At 37.1% G+C, this 16779-nt stretch overlaps 1 protein-coding gene across 2 annotated transcripts in view; it reads left to right on the top strand.

The window, feature by feature from the left end:
* The window catches only part of LIN28B (lin-28 homolog B), a 143061-nt gene that overhangs the window by 69333 nt on the left and 56949 nt on the right, over window positions 1-16779 (top strand). For both annotated transcript variants that reach the window (XM_004372425.1, XM_012554427.1), the window contains exon 3: window positions 9375-9559. In XM_004372425.1, the coding sequence (XP_004372482.1) occupies window positions 9375-9559 (185 nt within the window). The remainder of the gene's footprint in view (window positions 1-9374; window positions 9560-16779) is intronic.

The raw sequence follows: 16779 nt of genomic DNA on the forward strand, positions 1-16779 counted from the left end.
TATTCCATCCTTAATTTCTTCTATAACCCAGTAGTTTTTGAGTAAGGTATTGTTCAGTTTCTATATGTTTGATTTTTTTCCCTTGCTTTTTGTGTTATTGATTTCTACTTTTATGACTTTATAGTCAGAAAAGATGCTTTGTAATATTTTGATGCTTTGGATTTTGTTAAGGCTTGCTTTATGGCCTAATATGTGGTCTGTTCTGGAGCATGTTCTGTGTGCGTTGGAAGAGAAGGTATACTTGGCTGCCGTTGGGTGGAGTGTTTGGTTTATGTCTATGAGATCAAGTTGGTTGATGGTAGCATTTAGCTCTTTTGTGTCTTTGTTGAGCCTCTTTCTGGATGTCCTGTCGTTCACCAAAAGTGGTGTGTTGAAGTCTCCTACTACTATTGTGGAGCTGTCTCTCTCTCTTTTCAGTGTTGTTAGAGTTTGTTTTATGTATTTTGGAGCCCTGTCGTTGGGTGCATAAATATTTATTATAGTTATGTCCTCCTAGTGTATTGACCCTTTAATCATTATATAGTGTCCTTCCTTATCCTTTGTGGTGGATTTAACTTTAAAGTCTATTTTGTCAGAAATTAATATTGCCACTCCCGCTCTTTTTTGAGTGTTGTTTCCTTGATATTTTTTTTTCCATCCTTTGAGTTTTAGTTTGTTTATGTCTTTATGTCTAAAGTGTGTCTCTTGTAGGCAGCAAATAGACAGTTTTTTTTTATCCAATCTGCCACTGTCTGTCTCTTTATTGGTGCATTTAGTCCATTTACATTCAGGGTAATTATTGATAGGTATGAGTTTAGTGCTGTTATTTTGATGTCTTTTTTTTTGTGTGTTGTTCACAGTTTCTTTGTTCTGCTTAATTTTCTGTACTGAATCGTTTTTCTTTATGTATTTTCTTTTCATCTTTTTCATTGTTATTGATTTTGTGTTTGCTGAGTCTTTATATTTTTCTAGTTTTTTATTTTCACATTTAGGATTGTTAGTTTCCTCTGTGGTAACCTTAATATTGACCCCTATTTTTCTAAGTTTATACCAGTCTTTTATTTCTTTATATCGCCTTGACTTCCTCTCCATATGCAAAGTCTGTGTCTACATTTTTTAAGTCTCTCTTTTTTGTTTTCATGTTGTCATCTTTTACATATTGACATCTGTTTCCCTATTTTCAGTGTTTTAGCTTTGATTTCCTTCTGTGACTTGCCTATCTGGGTTGATGTCTGGTCGCTCTGTCCTGTGTTCTAGTCTTGGGTTGTTAACTGATGTTACTGATTTTCTAACCGGAGGACTCCCTTTAGTATTTCTTGTAATTTTGGTTTGGTTTTTGCAAGTTCCCTAAACTTCAGTTTATCTGGAAATGCTATAATTTTGCCATCATATTTGAGAGACAGTTTGCTGGATATATAATTCTTGGCTGGCGATTTGTTTCCTTTAAGGCTTTATATATGTCATCCCATTGCCTTCTTGCCTGCTTGGTTGCTGTTGAGTAGTTCGAGCTTATTCTTATTGACTCTCCTTTGTAGATGACTTTTTGTTTATCCCTAGCTGCTCTTAAAATTCTCACTTTATCTTTGGTTTTGGCAAGTTTGATTACAATATGTGTTGGTAAGTTTCTTTTGGGATCTGTTTTATGTGGGGTTCAATGAGCATCTTGGATAGATATCTTGTCATCTTTCATGATATCAGGGAAGTTTTCTGCCAAGAAATCTTCAATAATTCTCTCTGTATTTTCTCTTATCCCCCCTGTTCTGGTACTCCAGTCATTCGTAGATTATTCCTCTTGACAAAGTCCCACATAATTCTTAGGTTTTCTTTATTTTTTTAATCCTTTTATCTGAATTTTCCTCAAATAAGTTAATGTCAAGTGCTTTATCTTCAATCTCACTAATTCTGATTTCCATTGCCTCAATCCTGCTCCTGTGACTTTCTATTGAGTTGTCTAATTCTCAAATTTTATTGTTACTGTTCTGGATTTCTGATTGCTGTCTCTCTATGGATTCTTGCAGCCTGTTAAATTTGTCTTTAAGCTCTTCTCTAATCTTTTTAATTTTCTCGTTTTGCTTAGTTTTCTTCGTAATGTCTTGAAGAGTTCTGTATATTAATCTTTTGTATTCTGCCTCTGGTAATTCCAAGAAATTGTCCCCCTCTGGGAAATTTCTACATTCTTTATTTTGGAAACTTGCTGAAGCCATCATGGATTTCCTCTTTATGTGATTTGATATTGACTGTTGTCTCCAAGCCATCAATAAGTTATTATATTTATTTATTTTGTGTTTGCTTACTGTGTCCTAGCTTCTTGTTTTGTTTTGAAATGCCCAAATAGGCTGCTCATACGGGCTAATTTGATTATTGGCACTTTAGAAGCTCTTATGTCCTGGCACCAGATGGTTAGATCTGTTATTAGGTATGTGAGCTCAGGAGTCCGCCCACTCCTCCTGTATGGATTCAGCTCTGGTGCCCAGGTAGATAGCCACCAAGTGTGTGTTGTAGGCTTTCACTTACAGTCCTAGATAGGCTTGAGTGATTAGTATAGTCACAGACATCTGGCTGCAGCGGCAGGACACACTCTGAGCAAGGCTGACTGCCGCTCCGGAGTGTCCAGGAGGGAGGTGTGTCCCTGTTCCCTAGAGTGCTTATGTGAGTGGGTTTTGCAGCTGGACTGTGAGCACCTAATGCTGTTGGTTAAGGAATGGGGGGACCTCTAATTCATGGGACCCTATCGCAGGTGGCTAGGTGGCGTGGCTGGAGCCACCAGTCCTCAGGCCCCTGATGTGGGTAGGTGAAGACCCTGCTTAATGGTCAGAGTAGTGCCAAATGTCAAGAACCTGCCACTTCACGGCTGAAACAGTTGAAGTTAGACTTCTGGTATATACCCTGTTGTACTGCGGTAATGAGGGCCTATGTTGTTGAGATGGGCCCACACAAGTCTATGCAGGGGGAAAGGCACTCGAAGTCTGTGGATCCCTTATGCCTGTACCTAGGCAAAGGAGCTGTGCCTACCCTGGTTCCTGGCTTAGGGGAGCTAGCAGTTTATTTTTTCCTTTGTTCATTTGTTCACTCTCCAAGGCAGGGAGAATGACTCCGGGCATGTGACAGATCCTACTTCTGGCCCAGGGGATTCTATACAATTGCTGAAGCAGGTCCAGGACCCAGTGCAGAGCAGGGAGTAGGGAGGTAAATGGGAGAGAGGTTTTTCCCTAAGGGGGGTGTTTTTTGATCAGTGCAGTAAGCCATAGGCGAGTACTTATCTTTCACCGATGAGGGCTCCTTCTCACTGGTTCTCGGTGGCCCAGAGCGGAAAACGCGAGCACCGCCGCTTTCCTGCCTCACCACTCACCCAGGAGCTGCTCAGGCCTGAAGGGCTTAGGCTGTTGCCGGATCAGGTCCCGCAACTCCTCTCTGCTTCCAAACCATCTCTCGCTCCCCCTGCCACTCAGTCCGGTTCCTCAACGCTGCCTTTGATGTTCACAGCTCCCAGATTGCCATGTATAATTGAATCACTTGTTTTTTTGGGTCTTTGCTGTAAAAGGGTCCACCGGAAGCGTCTGACTACTCCGCCATCTTGGCCCCGCCTCCAACATTTAGCTTTTAACAGATATCTCTAATACATTTTATCTCTCCAAATTTTGAAGATATTGCCATAGAAATTATATTTTTTGAAAAATACAGATTTTATCTTGCTGTTTCTTAAAAAAACCCCAAAATATAGCTCTCCATATTTGAGAGAATAAAATGCTTAGGACTGCAATAAAAAATTTCCATTATCTGGCCTAACTTGGACTTCTCAGGCTTATTTTTTGTTAGTCCTGTCATAAATAATACATTTAAACTAAGCCAGGATACTTGGCATTACTAGACATGTATTAACCATCCTGCTTTACCATTAAATGGTTAAACCATTAGCCCAGTTTGTATTAGTGTCTTCAACTTCCATTAAAATCTCACTTTTCATGCCCTAAGAAATGTACCTTGTGTAAAACTTCCATAATCCCTCCACTCGGTAGAGACTCCACCTTGGTATTCCCTTTAGCCCTAGTAAATGTTTTTGTATTACTCATTTAATAGTTTTTCTTTCACCAATTTTTGTTTTGTCTCCCTGGAACTCCAATTACTTGGATATTTGTCTTTCTGTATTCATCCTCTGTATTTCTTATATTTTCTCTCATAGATTTCTTTTTTTTTTTTTGGTCTGGTTACTCTGTATCCTGACAGATTTTCTAACCTGTTGCTTCCAAACCCCTAAATTTCAGCAATCATTTTTAATTTTCTAAGAGTGCTTTTTGTTCTTGTTTTATTGATATTATATTGTCTCAAATCTCTCTGGAGATGCTAATTAGACAGTGCATAAAATTTCTTTTGTTCCCTCATTTATCTTGGCCTTTCTTAATTATGCTGCATGTTTTGTAATTCTTGGGTGACCTTTCAGATTTATGAATGGGATGTAACTATGAGGAGTAGGAATTATTTAAGGTTGAGTAGGTAGGGAGCCAGCTTTTACACTGGTGGCCTAATTGTCAGAATGAATAGAGTCTTGTGCTCAGGATCCGATGTTTTACCAGTTGCCAAGATATTTCCTTCAGTCTCTTTAGAGAATGCCCTCACATTATTTGCCTTAGGGTAATGTTTTGCAGTTTTCATATGTGTATATAGGAGTAGGAACCCTGGTTGCCCAGTGGTTAAGATCTTGGCTGCTAACCAGAAGGTTGCCAGTTCAAATCTACCAGCTGCTCCTTGGAAACCCTATGGGGTAGTTCTGCTCGGTCCTGTAGGGTCAGTATATGTCAGCATTGACTCCACAGCAACAGGTTTTTAGATCGGAGTAGGAGTGGGACAGTGGAGGAACATCTAGTCCATATACAAACCTTCCGTTAATCTCCCTGCTCTCAAGCCCACTACTGACTCTGACCCTTGATCATGTTTTGTGTCTGGTAACAGTCTTTCCAGGGTTCTGTTAGTCATGTTAGTTTCTACCTCTGCTGCAGCCCCTTCTGTTAATGTCTAGTCTATGGCTCCTTCAACTTAGTTAATTAGTCAGCACTTTTCCTAACCTCCAGAAATTTGTTGAGTTCTGTTGTCTCTTGATGGTACCTCTCATTCTTTTCCTTATTATGGTTTTATTTCTTTTTATTATTTTATTTATCATTTTGATGGCTTTTAAGGAGTAACATGAGGCACATGTCTATTCAGCCTGCCATCTTGAAAAGGAAGTCAGCTTATGCTTCCTTGAAAACAAAATATACTCCTACTTCTAAGGAGAATTCAGTCTACAACTGTAGACTTCAGTGCCTTCCCAATCTAGTTGAGGAGAAAAAGCATGTGCGAAGAGAGATAAGTAGTCCCATTGCTAGCAGGAGCCCTGGATAGAAATACTGGACACATAAAGTATGGGTATTTGGACTGCTCTCACTTGACCCCATATTCCTGTTATTCTTTGAAAATCATTTCAAAAGTTTGGGAGGAGAAAAGTGTATGTAGCTAGGAAAGTGAAAGTCAGTATTTTTATAATTCTGAAGCAAACCTGTGCCACATGAATTTAAAAAGAAAATTGGAATAAAGGGAAGCAGGAGAAAAGGGAACTTTACTTGGATGGAGGAAGAGTAATGCAAATCAGAGGTGTTAGAGGAACTAACATAATACGTGCACATTCAAAATTGGTCTGTCCCATGGTGAGGGGATGATATCTTAGTAGGCATGTCAACAACTTCTTCTAAATTCTGCTTCTTGATTTGTTGGGCCATTGTTTTCTTCATTTATTCATTCAGCAATTGTGATTTTTCCCTAGAGAGAATAAATCTCTATGTTGTCCACACAAGTGGCCCAGATGAAAATATAAGCTCAAACACCGAATGAGTTGCCTTACACAGGTTTTATGGGTAAATTAAAACAAAAATCTATGTTTTTGTTTCGGATAGGCAGAACATCATAGACTGTGAGGCATATCAGCTAGGGATGATGTGTCTTTAGGAATATGGGTGGAAGAAGGAAGATCAAGAAAAATAGATCCATATTAACTTTGGAATGGATCAGATTTTGGAATAAGATATATTAGTATCTTATTCCAAATGTGCCATATGCAGTGCCACCTTGACACTAAAAAAAATAAGGTTTATTTAATGTAGTAGAAGCAGGAGTCAGAAGCTTTTACTTTGCACAGACAATTCATTTAACCACTAAGAGTTCAGTCTGTCTTTTTCTCAAATGGGCGTTGGACTAAATAACCATTAAGGATCTTACTGATGCTAAATCTATAATTTTTAAAAAACTATTTATTGAGTGATAGCTATTTACAAGGCATTATGCTAGGGAGTTCAGAAGATACTAAGAAATATACATTACAATCCCTGACCTTCAGAAGGTAAATCCAGAAATGCAAATAAGGTATAAGGCATACACAAATATCTGCATTACACAGCAGTGTACTGTAGAAACTATACTGAAGAATTCATTAAGTGAAAGAGAAAAGAATTTCCAGTTTGGGGCAATTGAGGATGATTGCATAAAAGGATCATTTGAACTATGCCTTGAAGCTTGAATAAGATTTTGATAGACAGCTCTTAATAGTAGAATGCGTACAGAGTACAGATATAAGAAAATATGAAGTGTGATCAAGGAAGTACAAGAAAGCCAGTTTTACTAATAGAGAGTTTGTGTTTTAGAGTAATAGGAATGGAAGTAGAAATTGTAAGGAGAGGTAAGATGATGAAGGTTCTCACCCAATAGTGAAGAGAGGTATTGTAGACTTTTGAGACTGGAGAATAACAGGCTAAGATTTATTCAGATAGGATATGCAGGTATGGGGGTGCTGTGAAGTAGAGAAGAGACTAGATGCTAGAATATTAATGAAGAAACTATTACAGTCATCCAGCAGGAGATAATAAGGGCCAGAAGTAAGGGTAGTGACAATCCAGTGAAATGGATAGGGCAGATGAAAGAGAGATTATGAGGTAATAATGCACAAGATTCAGTAAATGGCTTGGTTAGATCTAAGGATTGGAATTGGTATGGCTGAAAAAATGGAGGCACTTTTAATAAAAATTGGCAAGTTGAGTGGAGAAGTTGATTTTTGTGGACAAATATAATGAGCTAATTCCCTGCCTTTAAATAAATCTTGATTGCTTATATTGCAGCTATTTTGGTGTAATAGCAATAAAGATAGAATATTCTTCATGAACTCATCTTTTTCTTGCCAAGCCATTGTAGTTTCTTATACTCATTATGTTTTTGCAAAGTATTATAAATCTAAACTGCCTTATTACTTAAACTAATTTGGGAAGGGGGACGATATATGGATAAAACTTTTATGAAGTATTCTGTCAGAGTATCATGAAGAATAACCAGAACTTAGTGGTATATAAGTGCCAGAATTTTATTTAAGATTTTGAAAAGCAATTTTCTTACAAATGATAAAAAAATCTAAATCTAAAAAAACCATAGTAATGGAAAATGGACTCAAGTTGGCAAAAGCACAACTATACAATAGGAACCATGAGGAGATAAATAGTGACAGAATTTTTATTGTGGAAGCAAAACATATGTACATAATTAGTGAGGAGAAAGCTTAGAGATAGAAGAGAGAAAAAAATTAGAAGATGCTGTAGAAATGCTAAAATAGCTTTAAAAATAATTTGTTATTTTAAAGAGTGGGCAGTTGTATTTTTTTTCCTGCATAGCATCAAACAGCAGAAAATGTATTTCTGAACGGTAGATTTCCACGAAGGATTTTCCAGTGTCAGGATGACCTGCACTAGAAAGACGACGTCATGTATCATCTTGCTAGTTTCACAATGAATAGTCTTCTTTTGTGTTGAGTTTTGAAGTGTTGTTTTGATTTGGTCCATGTAATTATTTGGTTATATGTAATTATTTAGCTGCCTTTAGACTCAAAATCTTGGAACAGAGAAGATTTCCTAGTCCAGTATTTCCGTAGGTATATTAGTCATCTGCACTTATAAAGAAGGGAGCTCTGGGAGCAATTAGGTCAGAAAATTTCCGGGTTAAACACAGTTAAACAAGATTTCTTTCCCGTTTTTTTTTTTTGGTGGTTGAGGGAGGGGACTGTGTAGGCACCTCAGAGACTTTAATATGCTAATAATAAACATAATGACTCATCTGAAGAGAAACAACATACGATAGTTAACAAACGTATTTTACCACAAACCCTTTTTTTCGTGGAGCCTCTTTTGGAACCACTGTTCCTTAGAACACATGTTGGGAAACTCAAATCCCTTGAATTCATAAACAAACAGAAAAGAGATTAAATGGCCCATTCAGAACTACTTTTACTTGAAAAATGGGACTTCCAAAGTCTTCCACCATATTGAGTGTTTCTTTCCTTTTGTACCCAAATTTAGAAGTTTCTAAAAACTAGATAATATTCCAAATTAGTTCTATAAGATATACACAAGGTGGTTTACAGACATAATGAAAACTAAAGATGTAATTATTTTTAGTATACTTTGAATTGGCACATTGACTTTGATTAAAAGAGTAGGATTGAAAAAGCCAATTAACGTTTGGTTACAAATTTGCAGTAAGAAAAAATTTTCCACCCAAAATCAACTAGTATCTTTCAAATTATAAAAATCTGCTCCTTTTCCAGCTATAAAAAGCTCAAACCTGCAGTAACATGTATACCAGAAAGTTTCCCCACTTTCCTAGGAAGCAGTTGGAGAAAATGACTGTTTATGGTTTTGTGTGTATTGTTCCAGACTCCATCGCTATATAAATAAACATGTATCTTTTAAAACTTTTTTACACAGATGGCATCATGGTAGGCACATTATTCTTTAGCCTTATTTTTTTTTTACTCAACAATGTTACATGTTTATTTTCCCACATCAATACAAGTAGGTCTAAAAAAAGTGTTTTCTTAATGGCTGTATTATGTCACATTATATGGCTCTACTATAATTTATTTAATCAGTTTCCCATCGATGGGCATTGGGGTAGTTGTAATTTTTTTTTTTTACCAGACAGTGGTGCAGTGAATTTTGTAATTTTTTTTTTTTTTTACTGGACAGCGGTACAGTGAATTTTGATATAGGTCTTTCTTTGAACCTTTGTGTTAGTATGTCTGTAGGAGAGATTTTCTTGAAGTGGAATTGCTGTGTCAAAGAATATGCAGATTTAAATTGTAAGTATTGCAAAATTGTGTTAAAAAATAGTACTAGTTTATCCTCGCATTGTCAGCATTGGAAGAGGAGACTTTAAATTGGTATAAGTTTCACAGAACTTTTTGAAAAATAGTTTATACTTTTGTAATGGATAACAAAGAATATCTTGCTGTGTTAATCTTAAAATTATAGAGATAATTTATAAAGCAGTGGTACTCATGATCTCTCTCTCTTTCTGCTTCCCCTCCCTTTTTAAAAAACTCTTTACAGAGCAAATTGTTCATGGAAGGTTTTAGAAGCCTAAAAGAAGGAGAACCAGTGGAATTCACATTTAAAAAATCTTCCAAAGGCCTTGAGTCAATACGGGTAACAGGACCTGGCGGGAGCCCTTGTTTAGGAAGCGAAAGAAGACCTAAAGGGAAGACACTACAAAAAAGAAAACCAAAGGGAGATAGGTAATCATTTTACTTTGTTAATTTATGAGTTTGTTGTATTTGGAAAAGATTTCTGAAAACTTATTTTTATTACTTTGTTGGACTTTGTATACTCTAGCCAAAGTAAATAAATAAATTAAATTAAATGCCACTAGCATGTAGTTGAGTAAAAATATGTTAGGAATATAGTCTGGCCTCAGCTTGAACTGAACCTACTGAACTGAGCATTCACCATTGAGTAATGATGTCCCCTGGTCACCATCCCCACTAGGCGGTTCTGAGACCACAAGGAGGAGTTGAAGAAGTTACCAACAGACAGAAGTGCCCCTCCATACATAAAAAATTGCCAGCACCCTACCCATTTTCTCAAATGAAAATATACTTATCGTTTTGTCTGTTTTTAAAGGATAATTCATACATAGAAAATTCAAACAATACAAGAAACTATGAAGCATGGGGAAAGAAAATCACTTGAATTCCTAAAAATCACTTGAATTGACTCCTATATATGCTGTTTTGAAACTTGTGTTTTTTTTTCCCTTCACTTATCATGAGACATTTTCATGTCGATTATTAGCACCTGCACACATTTCCACTGCATAGGTGTACCAGAATTTAATTTAAACGATGCTGTGTTAATGATATTTCGGTTTTTTCCATTAGGAGTCCTTGGGAGGTTAAGTGCTGCACTTCTAACCAAAAGAGTGGCAGTTCAAACCCACCCAGAGGTGCCTCACAAGACGGGCCTGGCAATATGCTTTCGAAGAGTCACAGCCGATGTAACTAACAACAGGCTGTTTCCAATATTTTGAATGTATCAACAACAACACAGTGGAATCTTTATATATACATTTTTGAAAAGCTGTCTGCTCACACCCTTAGGTTAAATACTTAATAGTGAAAATTTTTGATAAAAAATATACACTTTAAAAATTTTAATAACTACTGGCAGACTGCTCTTCAAAAGTGATTAGAGCCAGTATACATCCCCTCCAAAAATCAGACTACTCATTGAATGTTTTCTTAGTCTTTTGCAATTACATAGGTTAAGAGAGGCATATCTTGTTTTTCTTTGCATTCTTTGATCACTAATGAAGTTGAATATATTTTTATATGTCAATTTTCATTTCAATTTTTTCTTCTATGAATTGCATGTTTCTTGTCATTTGCCCATTTTTTTCCTATTGAGGTGTTCACTTTTTATTATTGATTTGTAGATTTTCTTTGTATGTTTAAGATGTTAACCCTTTATCTCAAATGAGTAGGAAGTATTTTTCAGCTTATGAAATATATTTTAGCTTTAATTTTAGTGTTTTTTAAATATAGTACTGAAGTTTTGAATTTTTACATAGACAAGTCTGTGACTGTCTCCTTAATGCTATCTGACTTTCATTGCTGTCTGGCTTTCCATAAAGTAAAGTTAAAAGTATACTATGTTCGTCTATATTTTAGTATATCATTCTTGTGACTTTATTTTTTACATTTAACAATCTTTTCTTTTTGTAATATTATTTGTTGTTGAAGAGAAACCTATTAGGATATAGCTTTTGTTTTCTCTCCAAATTACTAGCTGGTTATATCTACAGTGTTTATTGCCTAGGCCACATTTTCCCACTGATTTGAAAAGCTAATCAGTAAGGAAATTGGTTTTTTTTTTCATTCTTATTTTTAGGAAAGCTCATGAAAATGTGTGAAAGTTTTAATGATACCCTTGTTTGTCAGTTTGTCATACTGTTGGGGCTTGCCTGTTGCTGTGATGCTGGAAGCTATGCCACCAGTACTCAGATACCAGCAGGGTCACCAGTGAGGGACAGGTTTCAGCTGAGCTTCCGGTCTAAGACAGACGAGGAATGTGGAAACTATCAAACAATATCATTAATATAACACATAAGTAAAATTTGCTGAAGATCATTCAAAAGCGGCTGCAGCAGTATATCAACAGGGAACTGCCAGAAATTCAGGCTGGATTCAGAAGAGGACGTGGAACCAGGGGTATAGTTGCTGATATTAGATGGATCTTGGCTGAAAGCAGAGAATATCAGAAAGATGTTTACCTGTGTTTTATTGACTATAAGAAGGCATTCGACTGTGTGGATCATAACAAATTATGGATAACATTGCAAAGAATGGAAATTCCAGAACACTTCATTGTGCTCATGAGGAAACTGTACATGGATCAGGAGGCAGTCATTCGAACAGAACAAGGGGATACTGTGTGGTTTAAAATCAGGAAAGGTGTGCATCAGGGTTGTATCCTTTCACCATACCTATTCAATCTGTATGCTGAGCATATGATCCAAGAAGCTGGACTGCATGAAGAAGAACGAGGCATCAGGATTGGAGGAAGACTCATTAACAAACTGCATCATGCAGATGACACAACCTTGCTTGCTGAAAGTGAAGAGGACTTGAAAGCACTTACTGATGAAGATCAAAGACCACAACCTTCATTATGGATTACCTCAAGATAAAGAAAACAAAAATCCTCAGAACTGGACCAATAAGCAACATCATGATAAACAAAGAAAAGACTGAAGTTGTCAAGGATTTCACTTTACTTGGATCCGCAATCATGGAAGCGGCAGTCAAGAAAACAAAAGATGAATTGCATTGGACAAATCTACTGCAAAAGACCTCTTTAAACTGTTGAAAAGCAAAGATGTCACCTTGAAGACTAAGGTACGCTTGACTCAAGCCATGGTATTTTCAGTCCCCTATATGCATGCAAAAGATGGACAGTGAATAAGGAAGACCAAAGAAGAATTGATGCCTTTGAATTGTGGTGTTGTCGAAGATACTGAATATACCATGGACTGCCAAAGAACGAACAAATCTGTCTTGGAAGAAGTACAACCGGAATGCTCCTTAGAAGCAAGAATGAGTAGACTGCATCTTACGTATTTTGGACATGTTATCAGGAAGGATCAGTCCTGCAGAAGGACATCATGCTTGTATAGTGTCAGCAAAAAAGAGGAAGACCCCCAGTGAGATGAATTGATACAGTGGCTGCAACGATGGGCTGAAGCATAACGATGATTTTGAGCATGGTGCAGGACCAGGCAGTGTTTCATTTTGTAGTACATAGGGTCACTATGAGTCGGAACCAGCTCGATGGCACCTAATAACAAGTAAGTGTTAGAGTGGTTTTCTGCTCTCAGAGAAAGAGAAAATACATTATACAAGTAAAGCAAAGTAAAATAAAATAACAAAATCCTTTATTTTTCCATGTCTTTTAGACAAAATCTTTACCAGTATAGCTGTAGCATTTTTTTGCATGTGTGCTGGGTTGGAATCACTAACGGAGGAAGAGTGGTTGAGGCCGAGAGTAGGGAAGTAAGATAGCAGGATTTTCCACCATGTAGGACGTTGTCAACCATTGTAAGGACTTTAACTTTTACTCTGGGGAAAATGAGAAGTCATTGGAAAATTTTAAGTTGAAAAATAGCATGATGTGATTTACCTTCTAAAAATATTTTTCTGGTAGCTGTGATGAGAACACAATGTGGAGGCACAAGATTGGAAACGGAGACCACTAAGGAGGCAGTTGCAATTTAATGCAGGAAAGATATGGTAATGGTTCAGGGTGGGGTGTTAGCAGTGGAAGTGGTGAGCAATGATCCTGATAGATTTTGCAGGTAGAGACAACAGGATTTACTGGTGAATCAGACGTGGACTGTTGTAGAAAAAGAGAAGTCCAGGATGTCTCCAAGGTTGGTTTGGGTAGAGCATCTGGAAAGAGAGAGCAGCCTTTCATTTTTTGATATGGGGAAAGACTAGGAGAAGAACACTCAGAAATCACAGGTATGGCTTTGGATATATTTAGCTGGAAATACAAATAGACATCCAAGTACAGATATAAACTAGGTGCATAGGTGCATGAGTATGGAGTTCGTGGTCTGGGGATATAAATTTGGAAGTATTCAGCAAAAAGATGATACTTATAGCCTTAAGACAGAATGAACTCATCATCAGAATGAGTGAGGATGCATAGAGAAGGAAAGAGTACTGAGGACTGAGCCTTGGTATATTCCAACATTTAGGGATCAGGAAGAATAGGAGGAAAAGCAAACGATACTAATAATAAGGAGGAAAATAGTACAATCAAGAGAGGAGTTTATCTCGGATGCCAAGGAAAGAAAGTATTTCAAGATGGAGAGCATATCAGGTATTTTTAATGGTGCTGGTGGTAAATGATCAACTAAGATGGACACCAAGACATGACTGACTGTTTAGCAACACAGAAGTCATTGGTGAAGTTGACAAGAACAGTTTCAGTGGACTGGTAGAGATGGAAGCATAAGTAGATTGTGTTCAAGAGAGAATGAGAGGAGATGAAGTGGAGACAACAAGTATAGACAATTTTTTTGGAAGTTTTCCTGTAAATAGGAGCAGAAAAACAAATTAGTATCTGTCTTAGGCTGGATTCTCTAGAGAAGCAAAACCAGTGAAACGTGTATATAAATTTATAGAGAGAGATTTATCTCAAGGAAATCGCTTACCTGGCTGTGGAGGCTGGCATATCCCAAATCCATGGGTCAGGTGTCGGGCTGGAGGCTTCTCCTGATGTATGTGGTTGCAGAAGCTGACAAACCCAAGATTGGCAGATCGGACAACAGTCTCCCGGCTCACAGGGCTGCAGAAGCAGGCAAATACCAGAATCGACAGGTCAGACGACAGGCTGGTAGCTCAGGTCCCAAGAACTGATGGTCAGATGATGACAAGTCAGATACAGGAGATGGTATACTGGGCTATACTAAAGACCCATTTAAGGTTAGTGGGCTTGAATTCAAAGGAAGTCAGTCAGTATGATTGTGTGTGTGTGTGTGTGTGTTTTTTTTCCTCCAGCCATTGTTGACTTCATAGCTACAGCTGTGAAATAAGCAGAAACATGGGTTTAACTATAGTTGGGATTTTCCTAGTTGAGAATGACAAAGGGAGCAAAGCAAAGGCACTGAAGATACATGCAAGGGAATGATTGAAATGATGGATCATGGAATATAAACTGGGGAAGAAGTGAAGCTATTGAAAAGATAGTCTCATGGGCTATAAGTGATAATGGGGTCAAACAGTTGTTGTAACTGGGGTAATAAAAGGAATGAACTGGCAGAGTAGAAAGTGGCAGTGGACACAGGCTGAATACATGCTCCAACTGCATAGTTTATTGAGTGTTTTATTGTGATTAAAGCCTTGACATGTTTGGTATCTAATGATTTCCAGCTTTGTATTAAGTTCAGAATGACCATAATTTTTGTCACTAGGATTACAATTTTCAGTTTTCCATGTGCCACATGTTTTTAAAAAATGGTTGAGTCAAATGGCAATAAAATATCCAAATAAGCATAGAGACTCCTATATAGAAACTGAAACAATGAGAAAAAGAGATGCCACAGTGTGGTAGCAAGAAATGGGTCTTTGTCAGCTGATGGCTGGAACAGTTACCATGGCAATGATTTACTCCTTAAATATTTAAAAGACTTCAAAGATATTTGATAACTTTCTTGATCTCTTCTATGGCTGTTAATGATTTAAGTTTTTTCTACTTCTTGAGGCACATTTATTAATGAGAATAAAATTGTGCTTTGCTTTGATCCAGGTTTTCATATATATTAGCATAATTATTAATCACAAAAATTTTATAAGATATTCTGGATTCTCAATTTATTTCACAGTGTCTATTTTTTTCTACATTTTTCTTTGATTAGGTATTTTATTGTGTTTCAGAGTTATCTTTTGCATTAATTTCTGTTATAGTATATTTTTCTTAATACTTCTGTGCTTATTCTTATTATTTCCTTCCTTTTTCTTTTTCATTTCTTTTATTATGAAAATTTCATAGTACGTAAAAGTAGAAAAATGGTATGGTGAACACTTATATACCCACCTCATGTATTTCAATAATTATAGCCATTTTTGCAGAATCATTTAAAAGTATATTACAGATGTCATAGCACTTTACCCCTTATTACAGCTGTTAAAATAAGCAATACTTCCCTAACAGCGTCTAATACCCAGTCCATATTAAAATCTCCAGTTGTTCAAAGCTTACGTTTGTGACTATTTTTTTTTCAAACCAGAATCCAGTTACAGAGCATGCCTTTCAGTTAGCTGTTTTGTCTCTTAAGTCACTTACAATCTAGACTAACAACACACACACAAACACCCTTTTAAGAAAGAATTCTATGACACTAACTTGTTGATGAGACCAGGCCAGTTGTCTTGTAGAGTGTACCATGATCTGGATTCATTCTGTTTTCTTAAACTTGTTTCTCTAACTCCTATATTACCTATGAATTGGAAGTACTATGCCAAAAATGTTTAACTTAAAGCCAACAGAATCCTTTTGATCTAACTTCCACACACCAGGATGAATCAAGATCATGTTTAAGTTTGTCTAATAGTTTCTTCTGATTAAAGAAGTTATCATCTTTGGCAAGAATATCATGGAAGTGATGCTGTGTACTTCTCATTGTATCCTATCAGGTGACATACAATTTTGATTTTTCCCATTACTGGTTATGTTCTCTTTGACCACTTGAGCAAGGTGGTGTCTTTCAAGTCCCTCCACTTTAAAGTTACTATTTTTTTTTTATTGTTGTAATTAAAAGAAGTTTACATTTCAAGTTAGTCTCCCATACAAAAATTATTTTTTTTACATGCATTGTTATGAGACCCCAACCGCTCACCCCATTCTGTGACAGCACACTCCTCCCCTCCACCCCTGATTCCCCGTGAACATTCAACCAGCTCCTAACTCTCTCTGCCTTCCCATCTCACCTCTGGACAGAAGCTGCCACTTTGGTCTCTTGTATCTACTTGACTAAGAGGCATATTCTTCACAAGTATCACTTTATATCCCACAGTCCAGTCCAATCCCTATCTGAACAGTTGGCCTTGGAAATTGTTTTAGTTCTGGGGTGATGCTTTCCAGGGCACCTCCAGTCTCAGTCAGACCATTAAGTCTGGTCTTCTTACTAGAATTTGAGCTCTGCATCCCATCATTCTGCTGCTCCATCCGGGACCCTCTGTTGTGTTCCCTGTCAGGACATTCATTGGTGGTAGCCAGGCACCATCTAGTTCTTCTGGTCTCAGGCTGGTGAAGTCTCTGGTTTATGTGGCCCATTCTGTCTCTTGGGCTAATACTTTTCTTGTGTCTTTGGTGTTCTACGTTCTCCTTTACTCCAAGTGGTTGGGACCAATTGATGCATCTTAGATGGCCGGTTGCAAGCTTTTAAGACCCCAGA

The sequence above is a fragment of the Trichechus manatus genome, unplaced genomic scaffold, assembly GCF_000243295.1.
Source record: "Trichechus manatus latirostris isolate Lorelei unplaced genomic scaffold, TriManLat1.0 scaffold00017, whole genome shotgun sequence".
In the NCBI taxonomy this organism is placed as follows: domain Eukaryota; kingdom Metazoa; phylum Chordata; class Mammalia; order Sirenia; family Trichechidae; genus Trichechus; species Trichechus manatus.